The 22,495-nt window shown below is 39.8% G+C and overlaps 1 protein-coding gene across 7 annotated transcripts in view; it reads left to right on the top strand.

The window, feature by feature from the left end:
* The first annotated feature begins 466 nt into the window (after positions 1-466).
* Positions 467-22,495, top strand: part of GLRA2 (glycine receptor alpha 2) — a 209,318-nt gene continuing 187,289 nt past the window's right edge. Inside the window, exons 1-3 of one of the 7 annotated variants that reach the window (XM_060233988.1) lie at positions 467-1,204; positions 3,210-3,343; positions 8,300-8,384. In XM_060233988.1, coding sequence (XP_060089971.1) covers positions 1,137-1,204; positions 3,210-3,343; positions 8,300-8,384 — 287 coding nt within the window. In that variant the 5' untranslated portion in view covers positions 467-1,136. Of the gene's footprint in view, positions 1,205-3,209; positions 3,344-8,299; positions 8,385-22,495 lie in introns of those variants that run through there. The other 6 variants (XM_060233989.1, XM_060233991.1, XM_060233990.1 and 3 more) reach the window with 6 other exon arrangements.

Consider the following 22,495-nt stretch of genomic DNA (forward strand, 5'->3'; position numbering starts at 1 on the left):
TACTCTGACTAAAGGTGGCTCTACAGGATCTCCAGAAGAGGTTTCTCATATCACCTGCTACTTGAAGCTTTTAAGCGGAGAATTGAACCAGGGACTTTCTAGGGGCTGGTGCTCTGCTACTGAGTCACAACCCTGAAATCATGATTCCATATTTTAAATGTTTGCAATTACTGTTTTGATTATTTTTTATCTTTTTTTCCTAAGTGCCTGAAGTTTTTCCCTCCACCCCTTTGTGCCTTCTATTCTTCCCTTTCCATTCTCCCTATCCTCCCCAAACACACAGTGTATAGTGAGAGATATCTGTAAAAATATGCCCTAAATGTGATCATGTGTGACCTCAGAATTACTGAAGCTATTTGAATTTTTTGCTTGCTGATCTGTGGCAAGCAGATGGGTTTAAAACAGGGGATGGGACGGGAGAGTTGAGTCCCTGTTTCTGGAGGAGGAAACGTCTCTGAACTCCAGTCACGTTTGATGGAGCCACTGAAGCATGCGCACAAGCGGAGCACGGAGCTGTCCAAGTGCTGAAATTTATAGTCAGTGTAACATCACAGCTCTTTCCTCTCATTCCGGCACAGGGAGCATAGCTTTTTCTAGAACCCAACACCAATCATTCCCTTACAATATTTACAACTTGCTGATAAGAAAAAAAGGAGGAGAAGGCAAAGAGCCCTCCCCATTTTAACGACGATTTACACAAATACCAATTTTTAAGCCCAAGGGAAATAAAATCAGCTCCTGAAGACAAACCAACACGACAGCATTAGCCCCTTTTGCATGATGCTAAGGTAGAAAAGCATTTGGAATTTGGGGGGGGGGGGGGAGAGGAGGGGATTCAGCATTTGTTTAAAAGCAGAGAATCATCATTTCAAATGCTTTGTATCTTTTGTGTTGGCTGCTTGGGATGAGCCTGGGTTTAACCTAACAATGATTCCGAGGACTGGTACTTCTGATTTTTTACCATCTTCAATGGGTACAAATTTGGGTCTTCTCTTTCTGTTTTTAAAGAAATTTAAATTATTGCTGGATCTGGGAATTTAGACAAGACATAGTATTTTCTCTCCCCCTCCCCCTTGGTTGATTCTGGAATCGTTTCTGGGATATTTTTTCCACATTCAACACAGAAAACAGGAGGAATGAACCGGCAGCTAGTGAACATTCTGACAGCCTTGTTTGCCTTTTTCTTAGAGACACACTACTTCAGGTAGGTGAGCTCCTAATGCTCTGTAAACTGCTGTTAAAAGTATAGAAATGAGACTTATATAATAGAGTAGTTATTTTGCTGAGTATGTAAATGTTTCATTTTTAATTTGAGGAGCAGATTTTCTTTGTGAAAAGAGACGTTGCTTGGTAACACTTAAAATGCTGCACAAGTTTGTGCAATAGTGACATAGGAATGCTTCTCTCTAGAGTGAAATGCTTATACATGATGGAACTGAAAATATATTCCCCTATCAATGCTAATTGAAATCTTTCAATTAACACCTCTCTTTCCTGTGGGATAGTGGAATCATTTTGTCACGAAGCAGTAATTTTTGTCTGAGGTATACACTCAAGATCACTTAAAGTGGATTAGTTACCATTTAATGTTCATTAGCCAACCTATTGTACTCATCATCACAGTAATTCAAGGGCGGGAAAGGGTGAACTTTTACATGCATCTGTATCTGTGATAGTAATTCTGATGTACATTAGTGGCTGTGAACCTGAGAGGCAATCACTCTGGATTAACACTCTGGATTAAGCATAAGAATGTGGTGCAAGAGGGTAGATATTTACTTGCTGGGCGAGATAATATTAAAACAAGGCTGATCATTTCAAGCAATACCTCTGAGTCAGTTTAATGTATGTAGGTCATATTGGTTCAATATATTTAAAAAGAGAGAGAGAAGTTTGATTGAGAAATCGGCATTTTGGCTCAGTTTCAAAATATGATCATTTCTTTTGGGTGCAAGTGTATTACAGGTGGAGAGGATATGTAGAACAATCATGAAATATTAAATATATTAACAAGTTGAAATGTGCATCTAAGTCACAGCTTGTGCATCTCAGTGAAACTACTGGTAATTTGTGAAAGATTATTCCAAATCAGTGTAATGAGTAGTAATCTAATTTTACCATTGGATATTCTTTCTCTTCACTAGGATATGCCAATTCCATCATACCAATTGCTTTGGATATGTATTGTCATATTCTATTCAACAATATTTAATTTAAGTAGGGAATGCTATAAAGGTGCATGAGCTTGGAGCATGTTACTGTTTCATAGTGCAGGAGAAAAGTGGAATGTCTTGCTGAATTTAATATGTATATAATCTATATACTAATATTTCTGCTTCTTTGATCTCTCTTTATACTTGATCAATTTTATCATTTATTTAAAACAGCATAATAATATTGCATGCTATATCTGAGAAGGTTACTTTTGATCCCTATTAGATCCCTATTATTTGAAAAGACACCAAAGAAAGTAACTAGTTTTGACAGAATGGAATATTTTGAAGTCTGTGAGAGATTGTTAGTTTCCTTATGAATCAAATTTGTTCATTTCAAGTGCCTCTTGTTCCTTATCTTGGAGGAAAATGCCTAGCACTCTATATGCACGATGCTATGACAGCATGGGAGCACAATTAATACCTAATAAGATTTAAATTGATATGAATGTTATGAGAAGGAGCCATTATCCTTGCTTGATGCAGGCTGATAGAAAATTAAAATCCTCACATCATTCTGTTTCCCAGAGGAAATAAACAGAATTGATGAAGAATCAAGTCACTTAATTAATGCCTATTAAGATTTTATAGCTTTGGTGCTTGCATATTGTTTTGGACACTAACAGAGCCAAGGTTTCTAATTGCTGTGTGATAAGTTTTTGCCAATCAGTCTTCTGAAGCAACTATCAATCCAACATGAAGTGCAGAGTCATTTTATAATGCACTGCATGTGACATATACTACTATACAATGCTGTAATTACAATACTTTGGATAATTAATTGAAAGCCTGGACTGAACATCCTCCTAAAAATCTTTCACATTTCTTAAAGTGTGGTGCTTTTGACAAATTGAATAGGTTTAACCAGAACAAAGTCATTCATTTAATCAGCATCTGAATTTTTTGGAAACTGGTGTTCATCTCTGCCATTCAAAATACCAATGTGAATATAATGGAAGCTGAATAATTGCTAATGCTAACTAATAATGTGTTTAGGATGACTTTCTGTAAAGAACATGATTCCAGATCTGGGAAACCTCCTTCACAGACACTGTCTCCTTCTGATTTTTTGGACAAATTAATGGGACGGACATCAGGTTATGATGCAAGAATAAGGCCAAATTTTAAAGGTAAGCCCATTTTAATTATTTTGGAGACTGTAATATATAAGATGGGTAAAATTTACACATAAATTCTGAAGTGTATTGGTTTAGTCTTAGGCTTTTCTACCCCCCTGTTATCAGAAGCATGTTCATCGCACAATTATTCAATTGATTCTTTGCATATGTTGAGAAGCCAGAGTGAACACCACAGAAACACTGCACAGACTAAAAAAATCATAATACTTTTCAGTGGAGTCTGCTTGAATATTCGGGTATAAGGCCTTGTTCACAGTTGCATCCTCTATTTTCCTATACTTTGCTGCCATACTCTTGAGGACTGTTGTATGTGAATTTAGCTTCATTGAAAAATATAGTATCTGAGGTGGTGAGGTATACTCTATATGCAATGTTAGGTCTGTGATGTTCATTCACATAGGCAATTTGTCACTTGTTGCAGTCATCAAATGATGGACATGTTCTGTGAATCAGCTGCAAGTATTAAGTAGTCAAGTGATGTGATATCAAGTGGTTGCCATGCCATTAGATCTGGTTTTTGGTCTGTGGAGTTCTACTTGTTTCAGCAGATATATAATAGAATTAATCTAAAGCAGCATATCTGAGACAATCAGTCCAACTGACATGGAAATATGTTGGAGAATTAGTACTCCGATAAGTTTAATCACATTCATTCTACAATCGTGTACTATAAATGACTACTTAATTACTTTCTACACACAAATGAAACTTTTAAAAAACTAGATATCATATCAGGATGTATTTGGACACTTATCAATAAATTACAGATTAATCTGCAGAAGTCTATAACTAGACTCTGTCAAGTCCACTTGGAAGCTGGTGCTTATAAGCATATGAGCACTAAATCAGAGTATAAAATGTATCCTTGAAATACCTGGAGAGAGGATATCATTTGTCATTTATTGATGATGTGAATTAATATTGTACTCAGTACTGTTTTCTGGTGTTGTAATTTAGGTCTTTTGACATTTAAATCTGACCATTCCTGGTATGATACTTTTGGGAATGAATCTGTTACAATGTCCACTGTTTCATTTCCAGAGTCGTAGACATTGTCTAATTGAAAAAGCGGTGTTTTCTCTACTTTTGTTCTCTTATTATATGCCTTAATCATAAAAGCTATAGAAGGTTGTTCTTCTGTATTTGCTGGACTGTCTCCTTTTACAAGGAGGTCTTAACTGTACATTTTGAATGCTCTCCTGGAAAAGTAGCTGTAAAGTGTGCTTTTCTGCCTCTCAATCTCAAATCTGTTCCCTCACTGAATTCTTTATTCTGGTATTCATCAGCATCTTTTGTTTCCTTTGACTTCTAGCTTGCTCCCCACTAGTTCTTTTAAGGAACACCACTGCAAGACAATAAATGAAAGTTACAAAAATATAGGAATAAAATATGAACAGTTATAGAAAATTTAATTACATTTTAAGTGAAGAGCTGATACTTCACACAGGGTTTTGGGAACGGAATTATAGTTGATGTGGAGAGGGCACTTGATATTTATTCATTAAGCAGGATCTCTGTGTCACCTGAAGATTCCAGATTTATAGAGGATTCAGGCTTAACTGTGTATTTTCATCTTCAAGTAATCCTTGTGGCTATGTTTAACTTTTGTGTTTAGGTTCCTTATTGTAATAAGATTAAATATATTTGTTATTAAAGATGAAAGTATTCAAAACCAATGGTAAAATAAGATAATCTGAAAATTTTTGAGTAGATTTCATTCTGAACTGAGTCCTTTCTTTGATACCTGTAAACATTTTTGCTTCATGATGTGCTTTGGGATTGTAAAGGGTGTTTTTGTAGTGGAAAAGAAGGAAGAAAGATGCTTTTACCTCTTTTCATTCAGAATACCAAAACATATAAGGCAATTTCTTTCATTGTGCTGAGTTACGTTATTCTAAGAGCATTCAGATTCTTCACTTGAACAAAAACAGTCCCATATCTCCAAAGCTTACATGCTCCTTTACCAACATAAATTGATACAATGAAGGATACCACTTTATTTCTGTTACAGTTCTCTGAACGTAAGATGTTAATCACTTTCCATTCTTGATCTTTAGAAGGCATGCATAGGAAAGGAAAGAATGTTCATTTTAAAACTCTAATAAATTGTAAACTTGTCATTTTGGGAGTTTGGCTACTGTCTCATAGATCCATTTAAAGCTGCTTTATGCAGTTGCAGTGCAATCTATAGCCTGGCAGGTGTACATTTGCATTTAGAATGCTTAATTACTGCTTAATGAAGGAATACTATATTGCAACAAATCTGCATATTTAAATAAAAACATCCTCAGTGAGGTTGCCAACTTCCAGGTTGGCACTGGAGTTCTCTTGGAATTGCAACCGATCTCCAGAGTACAGAGATCCATTTCCCTGTTGTGGAGGGCAGTCTGTATGGCATTAAAGCCCTCTGCGGTCTCTCCCTTTCCACCCCTCACCTTCCCCATGCTACACCACGAAATGTCCAGGAATTTTCTAACCCAGAGTTGGCAACATAATTCTCAACATTTTAAGCATGAAAAGGGGATTTTGTTCATTTGCTTATTTGTTTTTACAAATTACAGAAGACAATCATATGGAATTACCATTTAGATACAGGGTAAATTAATAACCATTTTGTGCATCATTTTGTAAAAAATAAGTTGATTAATGTTTATATATTCATCCAATGTTTTCTCTTTGCCAATAACAGTTACATGATGCTGCTATTATCACAATTTCTTAAAAAATGTATTCTGCACAGCCCTCCTAACAATACAGCAGCCCTGCTAATTCAACATCATGCACCATAAAAGGCTCCAATAAATACAACCTCCCAGAACCTACCCCAGTCTCAGAACTGTTTAAAGTCTGTTAAACCCCATTTAATGGCTCACATTTTCAATGTAAGTCCTTCTAGACCTCATCAGGTCCTTCTATTTAGCTTCCATCATCTCCTACTTCTAGTTGCCTTATTCATTTTTAGTAGCTCTTAGCAACTGCCTTCCTGGACAAAAGCAATCCTTTATGCTCAGGAGATCTCCTTCACCTACAGAAAGTCCTCCCTCATTGTTCCATACCCTTTTTTCATTTGGGAAACATTTCTTACAAGGCAAAAAAAGAAAAAGAGGAGTCCATATTGGCACTATTTAGCCACAACTCTAAAGAACAAGGGCCCGACTGGTTTTTGTTTTTTAAAAATAAAGGTAATACCTTCTGCTTGAGTTTTATGACTCTGTTAATGGCAAAGCCTTCTCCTGGTGCAGAGCTTTATACTAGGGAAGCATACCTCCTTGGCTGGTACAAGGATCTTGGGACCCTTCTAGCAGAAGGGAGCTGTAGGAGACAACCCCATTTTCTAACACATGCCAAGGCACTTCAAGCAATCCTAAACAGGCTTACTCAGAAGTAATTCCCATTTTTATTCAATGTTGTTTACTCCCAAGAAAGTGGTGGAGTGCAGCCTAGTTTGCCCAGTATGGTCACACAAGAAAATATTTGCATTTTTAAAAAGTCAACATTTCCAGTGTGTGATGTTTCCCAATATGGCTCAGAAACTGAATTCTGTGCATTGTCTCAGTGTGAGGTAATGGATTTTCCACCCAGTGGTGAAGTACATCCTCAGGCCTCAAAATCTGACAAGATCAGGCTATGCCAAATCCCAATTTCTAAGCTTGTTCAGTATACAAGCTATATATTTTTATTCTATTCTGCTGCCAGAAAGCTCATACATAGTTCTCCATTTCTTCATTTTACCCCAACTGTGATCCTTTGAGGTGGATTAGGCAGCGATATATGTGATTGGCCCACGGTCACTCTGTGGGCTTCAAGGCTGACTATTTAGGAAAATTGTATGCTGCCTCCCTAGAGTCTGCTTGAGGCAGCTGGATCAAAACTGTGAATTTAAACTCCTGTCTTCCCATTTTAAGTTCTCATATCACACCAGCTCATATCACATGCTATGATGTGCAGTTTATTCACACACACACACAGACACACACACTTCTAAGCCTACTGACTTCAGTGGACTTAAATGAGTGTAACCCTGATCAGGATGGCACTGTTGGTGATTTTAATATAAAGAGCTAGATTGTATGTTATAGCTGAAAGGAATATTCACAACTATTTGAAAATCCCCAAATTTTCCCATTATGTCATTCACGCTTTAACAGTGTGATACTATGCAGATTTCAAAGGGTTTAGACTAGAGTAACTCTACATAGCATTGCATTGTTAAGGTGAAATTCTTATTTCAGCATTCAAATTTAAATGCTTGAAACTCAATGGTCCCTCTTGCCAGTATTCCAGTATGAAAACTATCATGGTATACAATCAAAGAATCATAGAGTTGGAAGGGACCTCCAGGACCACCTAGTCCAACCCCCTGCACAATGCAGGAAATTCACAAGAACCTCCCCCCCCCCCCACATTCCCAGTGATTCTATGATTCTTGCTTGTCTTCCAATATGAAAACTATAATGGTATTAACTATCAAAATACTGACAATTATTTCATGTGGTCAAACAGCTCTGATTTCTGTAATAAAACATATTAATTTTCTTTTACAAACATATCTTTGATGGTGGAAAGTGCCATCAAGTCACCGCTGATTTATGGCAATCCCGTAGAGTTTTCAAGGAAAGCGATGTTCGGAGGTGGGTTGGCATTGCCTGCCTCCATGTCATAGCCCCTGTATTCCTTGGAGGTCTCCCATCCAGACACTAGCAAGGGCCAATCCTTCTTAGCTTCCAAAATTTGATGATATAGGGCTAGTCTGCTTAGCTTCCAAAATCTGACAAGTTCAGGCTATCCAGAACAGGGCAACATATCTGCCATTCATTTTTAAACCAAATAGGATCCTCTGTTCTACAACAGCTCTAACATAGCCTAGATTTTTTTTCTTTACATAGTTTAACAAAAGTACATAATGAATATTGCCATGTTTACCCTAGCTTCTTTCATTTTTCTTAGCAGAAACAGTGTTACAGGGCACCTATTCTTCAGAGTTACATCCAGCCAGATGGATTTCCATTGGAGATGAAAGGGCAATGAAGTGGTATGAATGTGATCTAGCATGGATTTCTATTGGCATATATTTGCATGATGATCATGCTTCCATTATGAACCTATACGAAGCTGCCTTATAGTTGGTTCATTTTGCCTACAACAGTCTGCTGCTCTGATTGGCTGCAGTTCTCTAAGATCTCAAGCAGTTGTCTTAACTAATCTTGCTAACTGTGATCCTTTTCCACTGGAAAAAGTAAGGATCAAACTCTGAACCTTTCTGCATGTAATGCATATGCTATACTATTGAGCTGAGTGCTTTAAATTTTATGACAACACTGAAAATATTCTTTGTTAGTATTTCTACAACCATTGGCAGGGAGCATATTTTCCAAAACAAGGCTAAATCTCAGCACCATCCATCTTCCCTCACATCAAAAGCTGTAGGAATACATCTATTTGACAGTCATTTAGTGGTGATTTGCATTAAGATTCTTTCTGACTAGATGCTACAAGCAGTGAAAAGCAGAGCAGAGAACCTAAGTAACTGGGCAGCTAGTATTTCCTAGTATGAGAAGTTCAGAATATGAAATAAAAATGGATGCAGTCCTCCCTGAGATGAAGAAGTCTATACAGGGGGAAATAATACCATGCAAGAGAGGAAGCAGGTATATTCCTGAGACAGTAGGGTGACCCTGAGTAGATGCAAATTTAGCATAATGATTGGAATTAGGTTATTTAAGTTCAGTTAATGCAACTAGATTTTTACTCTGTTTTTGGTATACCTATTTGCAGTGGCTGCTATTCTTTTTCCTGTGTATGGCTTTGGGCTTCAGTTAGTGTAAGTCTGTGTGGCTTTTATATAAAGGCAGTTCCTGCAGCTCAGTATTGTTCTACAAATGCAACAGTCTGTTTGGGTACCAGTACAGATCATGATGGATGGGCTTCCAGATGCAAGTCCATCAGACAATAGTTCCTTACTTGGTATCTCTGAGCTAAAAGCGAGAGTGGCTTCCATGGGAAAGAATGTCCTTGTGGAGGCACAGTGTGAAGTGATATGAAAGCCAGGCCTGGTTTTGATGGTGGCAGTTTTGTGTGTTCAGATTATTATGATGCTCAAGTCATTAAACCCATATAGATGAATAGGGTGAGTTCCTTCACCCCGGGTTGGCTTGGACATTCTGTATCATTCTGGCAAGTGGTAAAATAGGATGCTGCCTCATATTAGGTACATGTGCATAATGAAATGTATAGTAGGTGGAGCAATGGTTCTCATTGTCTACCTTCTGAGTGAAGTATGAAATCACCTTCAAACCCTCCTGTTTGTTCCTTTAGTCTTGAAGGTTAATGCAGGGGTGCAAAAGCTAATGAAGAATGGATGCTATGCCTGTGATCATTTTCCAAAGGGGGGGGGGGATGCTTTTTCATAGATGCATGTCAGTGCTTTCCATAGGTGCATGCAGAGCTTTTTTTTTCTTTTTAGAAAAAGCCCAGAGGAAATCATTTGCATATTAGGTCACACCCCTTGACACCAAGCCAGCCAGAATTGTGTTCCTGTGCATTCCTGCTCAAAAAAAGCCCTGGGTGCATGTCAGACAAACAATGCAATAGGTGCTGTTTTTATATCATTGCATTACTATGTGCTGTACCTGTTGAATTTCTGCCTTTTATGCAACTGTCCATTACATAAAGCTTTGGTCAAGAGTAAGGGTGATGTTTCAATTACTAAGGGAAGCAAAAAAATTACCATAGTTGTGTGCCACTTGATCAGCATATAATTTGACCAGGGAGCAGAGAAGCAGGCCATACCTTCTCCTACTCATAACTAAGTGAAACAGAGAGCCCTGGCTGAATACATAGATGGCTTCATGGGAAATGATGAAACTTCTAAGAAGTTCTTACTGAAGCCAGCTATGGAGAGATTAACTAGGCTAGTGATATGGCACTTCTGACATAGTTATACAATATGGTGCTCACATTGGGCTGCCAACTCTGTTTTGACCTGGAGATTTGGGAGCAGTGCTAGTAGAGGGGAGAATATGAGGAGGGATCTTACTTCGAATCTATTATATTCCCTTGGGTTTGCCTCTGAAGCTGCCATTTTCTCCAGGGGAACTGATCTGTGTAGTCTAAAGATCAGTTGTAACTCTGGAAAGTCTCCAGACCCCATCTGGAAGTTGGCAACCCACCCCTACCCAAATTTCATGAAAATGGGTAAGTCTATATAGCCATTGTTTAGTGAGGTTTGTTTGCTGATGGTTCTAATCTTGAAAATCTGTCACTGGAGAACAAGCAAATTGCAAGTCTCTCTGAGGTGTGGGCGTCACGCCATGCATGGAAATAAAGGGCCTATCCTTTCCAATATCTCACTACCCTTCTCCGCAAACTCTGTGCTCTAGCACCCAGGCAGTTGGCTGCAGATAAAATAGAGTCAAATCACCATAATGACAGCAATCATTCAGGAAAAGAGAAAGCTGGCCACCGTGGCATGACAGTGGTTGTGCTTCTTTTGCTCCTTGGCCAGTTCTGAACTCCACCAGGTGCCTGAGCAATCTCATTCTCTTACCTGGGTAGCAGTGCCTCATACTGGGCCAGGGGAGAGCAAGTAGGCAGAAAGAGAAAAGGATGCAGTTTTCTTGAGACAAGAGGCTGCACAACACTGCTTGCTGGCTCCCATCAAGAGTAGGCTTCTTCCCTGGGAAGCTGGAGAACCTTTTGTTTCACTCACTGCCATCTTACTCTCTGCCTTGCATAAAATAATCCTGGCCAACTCAGTGTCATCTGGGCCATAAGCCTGATGCCAGGGAGAGAGAAAGAAGGCAGCAAGGGAAATCAAGGATCATAGGCTTCCCACAGCAGGAGTCTGCTTTGAGCCTGTCAACAAGCTGGCTTATGGCCTTCCATGAACTAACCTGAGTAGGCGCCTGCAGCTAGAAACAAGACCACCCCTTCTATCACTGTCTTCTAGCTGTCTTTCCTTCACACAGATAAACAAGGGCTGGCTAAGTTTCAACAGCGTTTGTATTGGAGAAGTCAGCTCTACATGCTCATGGATAATTGAAAAGTTATTGATTATAGCTATATACTTAATATTAATAAGAATCATTTGTATGCATGTGTTCAGTGGGATGATGTACAGGACACTCAGTTGTCATGTGGCTCTTTTGGTGGATGGTAATTGTGAATGTGGCTCTTCATGAGCTGTGGAATAATTACCACAGGAGGAGGAGGAGGAGGAGGAGGAGGAGGAAGAAGAAGAAGAAGAAGAAGAAGAAGAAGAAGAAGAAGAAGAAGAAGAAGAAGAAGAAGAAGAAGAAGAAGAAGAAGAAGAAGAAGAAGAAGAAGAAGAAGAAAGAAGATCATCTTGAGGGTCAGAGTGGAATGCTCAATGAAGATGTCAACACAGTGTGCAGCAATGGTGAAAAAGGAAACCTCTATATTAAGGATTATTGGGAAAGGGACTGAGAATAGAACAGCCAATATTGTAATCCCTCTATATCACTGTATAACAGTTCTGGTCACTGTTATCTCAAAAAGGATATTAAAGAGCTGGAAAAAGTACAGAGGACAGCAGTCAAGATGGGTTGGAGCACCTTCTCTATGAGAAAAGGCTGAAGAGTGTGGACTTTATGTGGAGGGGGAGACATGTTAAAGCAGGAGTGTCACACATGTATGTATCCCACAAGCAAATGGCTGTCATCTGTTTCCTTCTTCCTGTCACTTCCTTCTGTGTCTCAGCTTGCTTTGCCAGGCTCTCTCAGTTACAGAGGAGCTACAGAGCAAAGCCTCTTGGCTGAGCCTTCTCCCTTAGGGAGGAAGAGAGACAGAGGGAGGGAAAGAGCAAGAACTTGCTTTGCCAGGCTGTCTAAATTGCATAGCAGAGCTAATGAGCCAAACCACCCTTCCATTGGCTGAGGCTCCTCCCCATCCCGGTTTCTGCTCAGTTGCACGAGAGAGATACAAAGAAAAAGTCTTTAAGACTAGCGAAGAAGAAGAATGGATTTATACCCCACCCTTCACTACCCAAAGGAGTCTCAGAAAGGCTTACAATCCCCTTTCCCTCCCACAACAGACATCCTGTGAGATAAAGTGGGTCTGAGAGATCTCTCCAAGAACTGCTCTTGAGCCCCCAGGTCACGTCAGCAGTTGCATGTGAAGGAATGGGGTCTCAATTAAGAGTCTGTGCACTTAACCACTACACCACACTGGCTCTCCCTGAGATGCATGGACTTTTATTTAAGGTGTAAGCTTTTTACGTTGAGAGAGAGAGAGAGTTTTATGACACATATGTCTTGGCCTGACAGGGTCTCACGTGTCAAATCCAGCCCTCATGACAAATGAATTTGACACCCCTGCATTAGAGGTTTATAAAATCATGCATGGAGTGGAGAAAGTTGGCAAAAAAGAAAATTTTCTCCTTCTCCCAAAATATTAAAGCTTGAGGGAATCTAGTGAAGCTGATAGACACCAGGTTCAGGACCTACAAAAAGAAATACCACTTTGCACAAAGAATGATTAAAAGTGGAATTTGCTGCCAGAGGATGTAATGATGAACACAGGATTTCAATTCAGTTCAGACCTTTATTGGCATAAAAGCAATAATGATTCACAATCAAAATTAGGTACAAAGGCTTGAAGTATAGTAAGAACAATACATGATGAACACAGGAACAAACAGCTTTAAAGGGGGATTAGTCAGATTCATGGAAGTTACGCCTATTAATAACAACTAACCATGGTGACGGAGGGGAACCTCCACATTCAGAGCACTAAACCTCTGAATCCCAGACCCAGGAGGCAACATCAAGGGAAAGCCTTGGCCTCTATGCCCTGCTGTTGGCCCTCCAGAGTAACTGGTTGGCTGCTACATGAGACAGGATGCTGGACTAGATGGACCATTGGTGTGAGCCATCAGGGCTTTTCTTATGTTCTTATTACCCACCTTGAAGTGAATTATATTTGAATGCAGGTGGAAAATCCCATATTTGAATGTTTTCATTAAAAAAAAAATCTGCAATATATGAAAACTAGCAGATCAAGAAGATGGCTAGGCTAGAACTTTTTCCTGTGACATGCTAGCTTTACCTAGCAGTGGGGTGTTTATTGTTTTTTATGCAAACATGCAGCCTTTCACCAGCATGCTGAATCAGTACAGCCTCAGGAGAATTGTTAACATAATGTGTATGAATGTATAGTTCAACCCTTATACTGCAATTATGCATGCTTATATTTCTATGTAAACAGCACTCTCTTTTCTTTGTGTAACCATTGATATCCTCCAGGCCTTTTGGATAAATGCGGCTGAACTATTTATAGTGTCTTCACTGCCAGAAAATGTAGTGACAGGGCTGTTATTTCAAGTTCTAGAATGACAATGTGCCCCAAGTCGCTCCTTCTGATGTAAAAGGGCATGTGAAAGTTACAGTGAGCTCTGTATTAGCAAGCAGCAATTTGGCCATGTTAGGACTGCAGTTATGAAGAAATCATGTCTGATTATAATTCATCTTTGGGTGTAATGTCATTTCATGCTGAGTCAATGGGTTTAAATCTGGATAATAAACACACTGGACTATGGCACTTATTTATAATTTACCCTGACAACAGTTTCAGATAATGGCTTTTGTGCTTTGTCTTTCTGGCACGGGGAGTCAGATTTTTTTTTTTTTGCCACATTGAAGCCTATTGCTTAGTAATTTGCCAGTTGCTCAGAGAAAGAATTGATAACATAAAATACTTAGCAAGAGAAAGAATAAAGTATTACATGACAAGTCAATAACATGGAAAAACAGTTGTTGCATGGAAACAGTGATTTATGCCAAGTGAGTTTTTTAAAAAGTATCTTAAGAACACTGAAGTTTATATTGAAAACTGATCTCTGAACATTAATCTAAGAAACTGGAGAATTATAGTCCTGATTTATATATTCATACATCTGGCCTTCCAGTTTTCATAGTGGAGAAAAGTATTCCCCCCCCCCCCTTTTCTACCATATATGTATGAGCAGGGATGGAAGAATGCCCCTCCCCATGAATGTAATGAGCAACAAGCTGATTGGAGAAACACTCCATCCCCTTTCTGAGAAGAAACAGAACCACACAATGGGCTTCACATGGATCTGTTTTCATATTTAAGGTTACAGTTATGGCAGAGGAAATGGGAGTGCATTAGTCCCCCTCCACATAAACTGGAACATTCAGAATGTGTTAATCAGGCCTTTACTTCCTAAGGCTATGTATAAAGATTCATGAAAGAAACAAAAAACAGATATTTGCAGAATCTACTTGGAATTTCTTCTGTGCACAGAGATATTCAGTCACAGGTATCAATTGGATAAATCTTGTCATCTGATTCATGTTACCATGACAGCATAAAAATACTTCCCCTGGTCTGGCTCCATCTTACCAAAAGGAGAACTGAATCATGCAAAATCACCTCAAATCATATTGGTTCTTCAAATACCAGCTAAATCTGACCAATAATATAATTAAGGGTGATTATACATTATACACCACTTCATGTTCCATTCAACCATATCATGCTACTTTTACCTATAAGACCCAAAATGTTGAAACCAAAATACTTGAAGAACCATCTTCTGTATAACTGGTCTAAGAAGAACCATTATAATAATAAACAAAATGAAACAAAGGGTCACCTCTTCACTTACTATCCAAGCCACCCTTGCTCTCTGTGTCCACTTCTCACATGGTTAGCAAACCAATGTAGAGCTTTTTTTTGCTGGTACTTCACCTGTGGAATGCCTTCTCTCCATAAAACCTTCACTATTCTCTTATAGGTTCCAGGATAAAACTTTTTTTTTTAACCTAGAGTTTTAACTAGGGTTTGGTGTTTTAGTTTTTACAATGTGCTTCTAGCCTGAGGACAGTTATGAAGACCATTTAGACTACCAAATCTTTTATGCTTCAGATTCTGGGTTTTGATGCTACTTGTTTTCCAGGCATTTTTATGTTTCTGGATTTTATTGGGTGGTTTTTATTCAGCAATATGTGTAATGGTTAGAGTGTCAGAGTAAGATATGGAGGGCCCAGGTCTGAACCTCCACTGTACTATGGAAAAGCAAACACACAAGAGGAAGAAAAAATATGTGGGAGAGGGAATTAAAGCAGGGATTTGGGAAAAATGCATTTACCATTCAGAGGTTTAGAAGTCCATGGAGCAGAGGCTATGAAGCTGGAAAGTGACCCAAACAAAGTTGTGGGTTAACTGTCATTAGGCAGGCACCCAGGACAGATACACCATAATAGAGGAGTGCTTATCCAGATATAGGTAAAATGTTACCTGGGGCATGATGATGTGAGTGCCCCTTCAAACAATGTACTGATGGAGATTACCTGGAAGTGGAACAATATGCTGGTGGAATGCTGAATGGTGTTCCCAGGAAGAGATAAAAATGTCACATTTGCATCTGTGTAAGTGGATGAGTTTCCTGGTGTAAACAGGAACTGTTAATGTCTCTTGACAGGGTATTGCCAAGAATGTAAGAGTGCTAATGATTGCTGATGATTCCTGAGGGATGGAGAGAAAAGGTACTTGGCTGTGTGAATAGCCCATTAATCCGGGTGACCTGGTCAGGAAGGGAGGAACCAGGTATTAGGGTTTGGTAACAGGAAGAAGATCTTCTTTCCTGTGGGCTCCATTATATAGAGAAATATCTCTTTGTTTTGGAAGGGGGGGGCAGTGTGACAGATGCCTTAAGGCTTAAAGTCATCTCCAAAAATAGCAAGTTCAGACTTGTTCTGCTAGGAACCATTTTGTTTGGCTCTGCCCCATATTGGGTTTTAGTAGGATTGCCAAGTCTGACTCAATAAAAATCTGAGGACTTCGGGGGTAGAACCAGGAGTCTTTGGTGATGGAGCAAGGGTATAATAATAATGAGCATGACTGAACTCCAAAGAGAGTTCTGGTAATCACATTTAAAGATACCTTTAAAATGCCTTCCCTCCATTTGGAAATAATGAATGATGGGAGCACCTTCTTTTGGGGCTCATAGAAGTGGACCCCCTGGTACAATCTTTTTCAAACTTGGGGGTTATTTTGAGGAGAGGCACTGTGTGCTATGCTGAAAATTTGGTGCCTCTGCCTCAAAAAACAGCCTCTCAGAGCCCCAGATAGTCACAGATCAATTCTCCATTATACCCTATGGGAATCAGTCTCCATAGGGAATAATGGAGTGCCCAGCAGACATATCCCTTCCCCCCCACTTTCTGATAACCCTGAAGTGGGGGGAGGACCTCCAAACTGGGGGATCCCCTGCCCCCAACTGGGGATTGGCAATGCTAGGTTTTAGTGTACGTTTCCAGGCCACACTCTCTGGCCTACCCCTAGGCCAGTTTTGGCCAGGTACCTTTTTGGTGTAGCCAGTTTGGTGTAGTGGTTAAGTGCGTGGATTCTTATCTGGGAGAACCGGGTTTGATTCCCCACTCCTCCACTTGCACCTGCTGAGATGGCCTTGGGTCAGCCATAGCTTTCATAGAAGCTGTCCTTGAAAGGGCAGCTGCTGTAAAAGCACTCTCAGCCCCACCTACCCCACAGGGTGTTTGTTGGGGGGGGGGAGAAGGTAGAGGAGATTGTGACCACTCTGAGACTCTGAGATTCAGAGTATAGGGCGGGGTATAAATCCAAAATCATCTTCTTCTTATACACAGAGAGTATTGGGGGTGAAAGATGATGGAGTGTCTTCTGCCAGTTGCTCGCCTTTGCAGAGTCATATAGGCGTAGGGTTGCCAAGTCCAATTCAAGAAATATCTGGGGACTTTGGGGGTGGAGCCAGGAGACTGTGGGGGTGGAGCCAGGAGACATTAGGGGTGGAGCCAAGATCAAGGCTGTGACAAGCATAATTGAACTCCAAAGGGAGTTCTGGCCATCACATTGAAAGGGACGGCACACCTTTTCAATTCCTTCCTTCCATAGGAAATAATGAAGGATAGGGGCACCTTCTTTTGGGGCTCATAGAATTGGACCCCCTGGTCCAATCTTTTTGAAACTTGGGGGGTACTTTGGGGAGAGGCACTAGATGCTATACTGAAAATTTGGTGCCTCTACCCCAAAAAACAGCCCCCCCAGAGCCCCAGATACCCGCAGATCAATTCTCCATGATTTTCTATGGGAATAAATCTCCATAGGGAATAACAGAGTTCAGCAGACATTTCCCTCCCCTCCCCCCGCTTTCTTATGACCCTGAAGCGGGGGGAGGGTCTCCAAACCGGGGGATCCCCTGTCCCCACCTGGGGATTGGCAACCCTATATAGGCGGCCTCACAACACTCCCCAACCTAACCAGCTCACAGAGTTATTGTGAGGAAAAAACGGAGGAAAGGAGAACAATGTAAGTTGTTGAGGGATAAGGGTATAAATGAAGTAAATACAAATAAGATATTTTATTTTGTGCGTGGCTCCAAGCAGATTTCTGAAGACGCAACGTATAGCTATTTTAAATAAATAATATTTTATTCTGTGGGATATTGTATTTTGAAAAGTGATACAGCTGTCCCTCAGAGTCACATACACCCATGTACATTGTTACTATCTTGACAACTTTTGAAAATGTTCTAAATATTTCAAACTTATTTAGAGTCTGCATTGCAGTACCTTTCGAATTCTGGAGCACTTATGCTGCCTTTTAAAAAGGTAAACAGTGCAATCTGAACCACATTTGCATTCTTTGAAGTCCATCAGTTTGCTTACAAGAGTGTACCTGTGTTTAGAACTGCACTGAAAAGTGGTGAGCACCAGCAAGATCATCCTACACCATAGTCATGCTGTGCCTCTTTTTATTTCCTCTCCCCAATCATTTTAATGTACTTGTTTGTTAGCAGTGCAGTACATAATCTCTGGAGCAAACATGTATCGATTTGGTTTTTCCCCACTTTGTGGCAGAACAGAATATTCAGTACATCATGGGGCAGAACATTGTGCTCAGGATGAGCACTGGTATAGCTGAGAGGATAAGACGCATATAATCTGGAAAAGTCTTGTCCAGAAAATGTTCTGTTCTGGATGATTTGGTCTTTTAAAAATCCTTTTACAAATACAGAAAGCTCCCCCATACTGTCTTTTTTTTAGCTCTTGAAACTAGAATTCAGATTTCAGTTGCTGCTGAAAAGATGGCAAGAGAGTTCAATGCTGGTAGATCTCATATAGAATAATCAGAGTATCAGCAGTTATGTTTTTCCATCTGAAGAGAATGTCAGACTGACACAGTATGAGTACATACTGTCAATAAGAAAGCTGGAAGAATTGCAAAACAGAGCAAGACAAAAAGAAGGTCAGAGAGCATCTCATATTGAAATCACTAAGCATTATGAACCTTGCGTGCACTTGAGAACAAAATTTGATCCAATAATCTGTGCAGCTATATTCATCTGGCTCATTCATTTTCTGGCACCAACTGAACATAACATTAATAACTAAAATATAAAAATCTGAACAATGACCAATATGGATACATTTTCCTCTTTATATATCACATTGAGTTTAAAATGTGCTAGATCTGAAGTACAATCCAGCCAAAGTCAATTACTTGTTCCCAACTTATTTCAGTGAGAGAGCTTTGTTTAAATAACTGGGAACTAAAGGTCTTTAAATGGACTGGATTTAAGTGGGCTGGATTGCAGATACTTTTCTGCAAAACACAGTCTTGCCTTTCCCTCTTGTATATATTCCTTTGTGTATCAAATTGAATGGATTTGTTATGGTGGTAGTTGCCAGCCTTACAGGTAGTGATAGTGCTAGAGAGCACTTCTATTGAGGCCTGGTCTGCACATACAGCAAAGTGATGTGGTAATATTGTAATGTAAGCACATGTGAATAGCTTTTAAGTGAAACCTCAAGAACTAGTTTTCCCACTGGAGGGGCCTTACTTGAGTGGTGCTTAGTGGTGTGGTTGTAGTCTCTTAGTGTGTGTTAGAGTTCTCCATTGCCATGTATCTTTTCTTTTCCAGCTAAGTATAATAATAATGATATCCATTTGTTGAAGCTACCGTAGTCTTCTGTGAGTTGGCTACAAAGCAGGCAAAGGGGGTGAATTGGAAGCAAAGTAGATACACTCCCTCTACTGTAAGCCAACTAACGATACCTCAAAGAATGCTAAGATATTTTGAGGTAATAGAGTGGACTGTACTACTCCAAGGTGCAAGGGAATACTATTTATGAATATCTCATATAGAAGAGAATGCTAAGGTATTTTGAGGTAATAGAGTGGACTGTACTACTCCAGGGTGCAAGGGAATACTATTTATGAATGTCTCATATAGAAGAACACATGCTATTGTTAAAAAAAAGTAGCGCATGAGAAAAGTATTAGACTAGCCTGTGCTGTGCTAATATTCTACTTGCAAGAAGCAGTGTGGGAACATTCACAAACATTACTCCCCATCTCCTTTGGAGACTTTTAAACAGAGGCTAGATGACCATCTGACAGCAATGCTGCTTCTGTGAACTTAAGCAGATCATGACAGGGAGAGCAGGAAGGATTGCATCAGTGCTTAGTTCTCGTGGCCTTTTCTTACACACTCAGGGAAATGCCGATCCCTGCTTTGGGGTCAGGAAGCATTTTTTTCCCAGGTCAATTTGGGCAGGGATGCTGGAGGGGTTTTTTTTGCCATCTGGGCATGGAGCAGGGGTCACTGGGGTGGGGAAGTATTTATGAATTTCCTGCATTGGACTAGATGTCCTGGAGGTCCCTTCTGATTCTCTGATTCTATCTGTAGTCTTTAGTTTCATATACCATTCTACCATTTCTGAACTCTTGTTATGCTGCTGCAAGTGTAGACTAGGTCTCGTATTCTGTGAGTTGTGCTTTAAAACTGCATTGCAATATTTCACAAATGAAAAATAGAATCAGGTGGGGCTCTGTGTGGAGTCTGGCAGCAGAGCAATGTGGACTGATGCTTACGTTTGCTAATCTGCAGGTGAGAGCTGGAGTTCTCCTGGCATTACAACTGATCTCCACTCTATACAGATCAGTTCCCTTCTGGGAATGAAATATTTGGAGGGCAGATGCTATGGTATCACATCCCTGCCAAGCTTCCTCCCCAAACTTCTTTCTCCCTGATATGTACCTCAAGCTTCCAGGAATTTCCCAACTATATTTTTATCATGTTTCACGATCTCTATATGCATAATTCTGTGCTTAGCATGCTGTTGATATTGCTTTGTTCAGTTCTACAATTGATAGTATTAAGAAATAAAGTACAAATTTAAACAGTGATTCACGTATTAACAAGAAATTACTTCAGATAAGTTACTTGTTACAGAGCGTGTTCATTAAATGTTGAGGTAAGTGTGTGCAAAACTTGCCAGCTTCTTCCTTATGTTTGTCCATCCCGCTCTGTCAGTGGTTGTTTATCCACTGTGCAGCAGGTATGTTGAGTTTATACATACAAATGTAGAAAATAAAGCAACTGAGAAAGGATTTTTTATACTTGGTAATGGAGACTAGATTTCCCGACTGACATGCAATTCCTTTTTTATTAGGGCTTATAAAGGAACCTCTTGTACTTGAGAATGGAAGGCAGATGTGCAGCAAACAACCCTTTCCACATTATTATAAAACAAGTGGATGAGTTCATGAAATAGCATGAAACAATTGCTTCTGCAACACAGTTCCCACCCACTGAGCCTTCACTGTCAGTTTGTGGAGCTAAAGCCTTCCCAGTCTACAATTGCCCCTTATGAGAAAGGGAAAGAAATCTATTTCTTGGCATTCATATACCAGTCAAGTCCAATTCCCAAATGGAAGGACTGAATGCTTCCAATTGCTGTGCCAACAAATGGAGTAATGAAGATTGATTTAGCCAATTGAAATATCTGGCAATGATGTGATACTGATGAATTGGAGGGGAAAGGCATGACAAAAAAAATCTGACAGGGCTCATGTCATATGTACAATGAAGCAAGCACAATTAATTACATATGAGTTCATTAATGGGATCACTAGTGATTTAGGCCAACTAAAAACATGCCCTTTTCACAGTAGGACTGTGTATGAGCAGCAGGGAATGGGAATACTCTCTTTGGATCCAGGTCTCTTCAGATGGGGTAAGAGCTTGAAATCTAATGTCTGTGGGTCCAAATCTGATCCCTATTCAAGCTGCTGTGCATGGTCCTGCTACTTCTTACCACCTGTAGAGTTGCCAGCCTACAGGTGGGGAATGGAGATCTCCTGGAATCACACTGCTCTCCAGACTACAGGGATTGCTTATCCAGGGGACATTTTGTAGAAAAAGAGGTGTCAGAGCTCATTAGCACAACTTATTTGCATATGCCTCACACTGCTGACATCACTGGAGGGTGTACTAAATTATATCAGCTCAGCATCCACTTTAAAAATGCTTATTGAATTAAAATTGTCATAATTTTACTTCAGTCCCATTATACTTTTTAAATTACTTTCTCCTATATGGCCATAGTGGCATGAGGGAGATTTTCATCAGTCTGTTTTATGTATTTTGGTTATTTCCCCCTTTTTTTGTGGGAAAAAATCTTAGAAAGCAAAATTCTCATAGGGTATTTGAACAGTGGAGCCAAGAAGCAAGTATTTGGGGGTGGGGGGAGGTAAGAAAGAAAGAGCAAAATAAAATTTAGAGGTTCTGGAGCTCCACTCCTGTGAGTTCCTGCCCAAAATGAGGCTTTTGCCTGTCTGCCCCTCTCTCTCATCTATCTATCATTTATTCCAATTTTTCTGGAGAAAATGGCTGCTTTGGAAAGCGAACTGCTTGACATTACACCCTACCAAGTTCCCTCTCTTCCCAAAAACCCCATTCTCCCAGGCTCCACCCTCAAAGCTCCAGGTATTTATAAATCTACGGTTGGCAACCCTACACTTCTGCATTGCTCTTTGGGTACCAGAGAGTTGCCATTGTTTCCATTGTCTTTTCAGTGCCTCCATGCTAAACACATGAAAACTAATTGAAGCAATAGTAGGTTGGAATTTGTGGTGCTAGAAGTAGCATGTCATAAAACCTTACTGTGGTGATGATGGAAACAGAACATTTTTTAAAAAAGTCACAAGAAGGTTTAAAGCACACCACATCTAAGTTATATATTATCAGAAACAGCTGGCATTTGGTGAGGAATGCTTTTTTTTTTTTTTTAAAGAAGGTAGTATATGGTAGAGCCATGGGTACCTGCAATATTCATACAC

Source organism: Heteronotia binoei, chromosome 3 (assembly GCF_032191835.1).
Source record: "Heteronotia binoei isolate CCM8104 ecotype False Entrance Well chromosome 3, APGP_CSIRO_Hbin_v1, whole genome shotgun sequence".
NCBI lineage: Eukaryota > Metazoa > Chordata > Lepidosauria > Squamata > Gekkonidae > Heteronotia > Heteronotia binoei.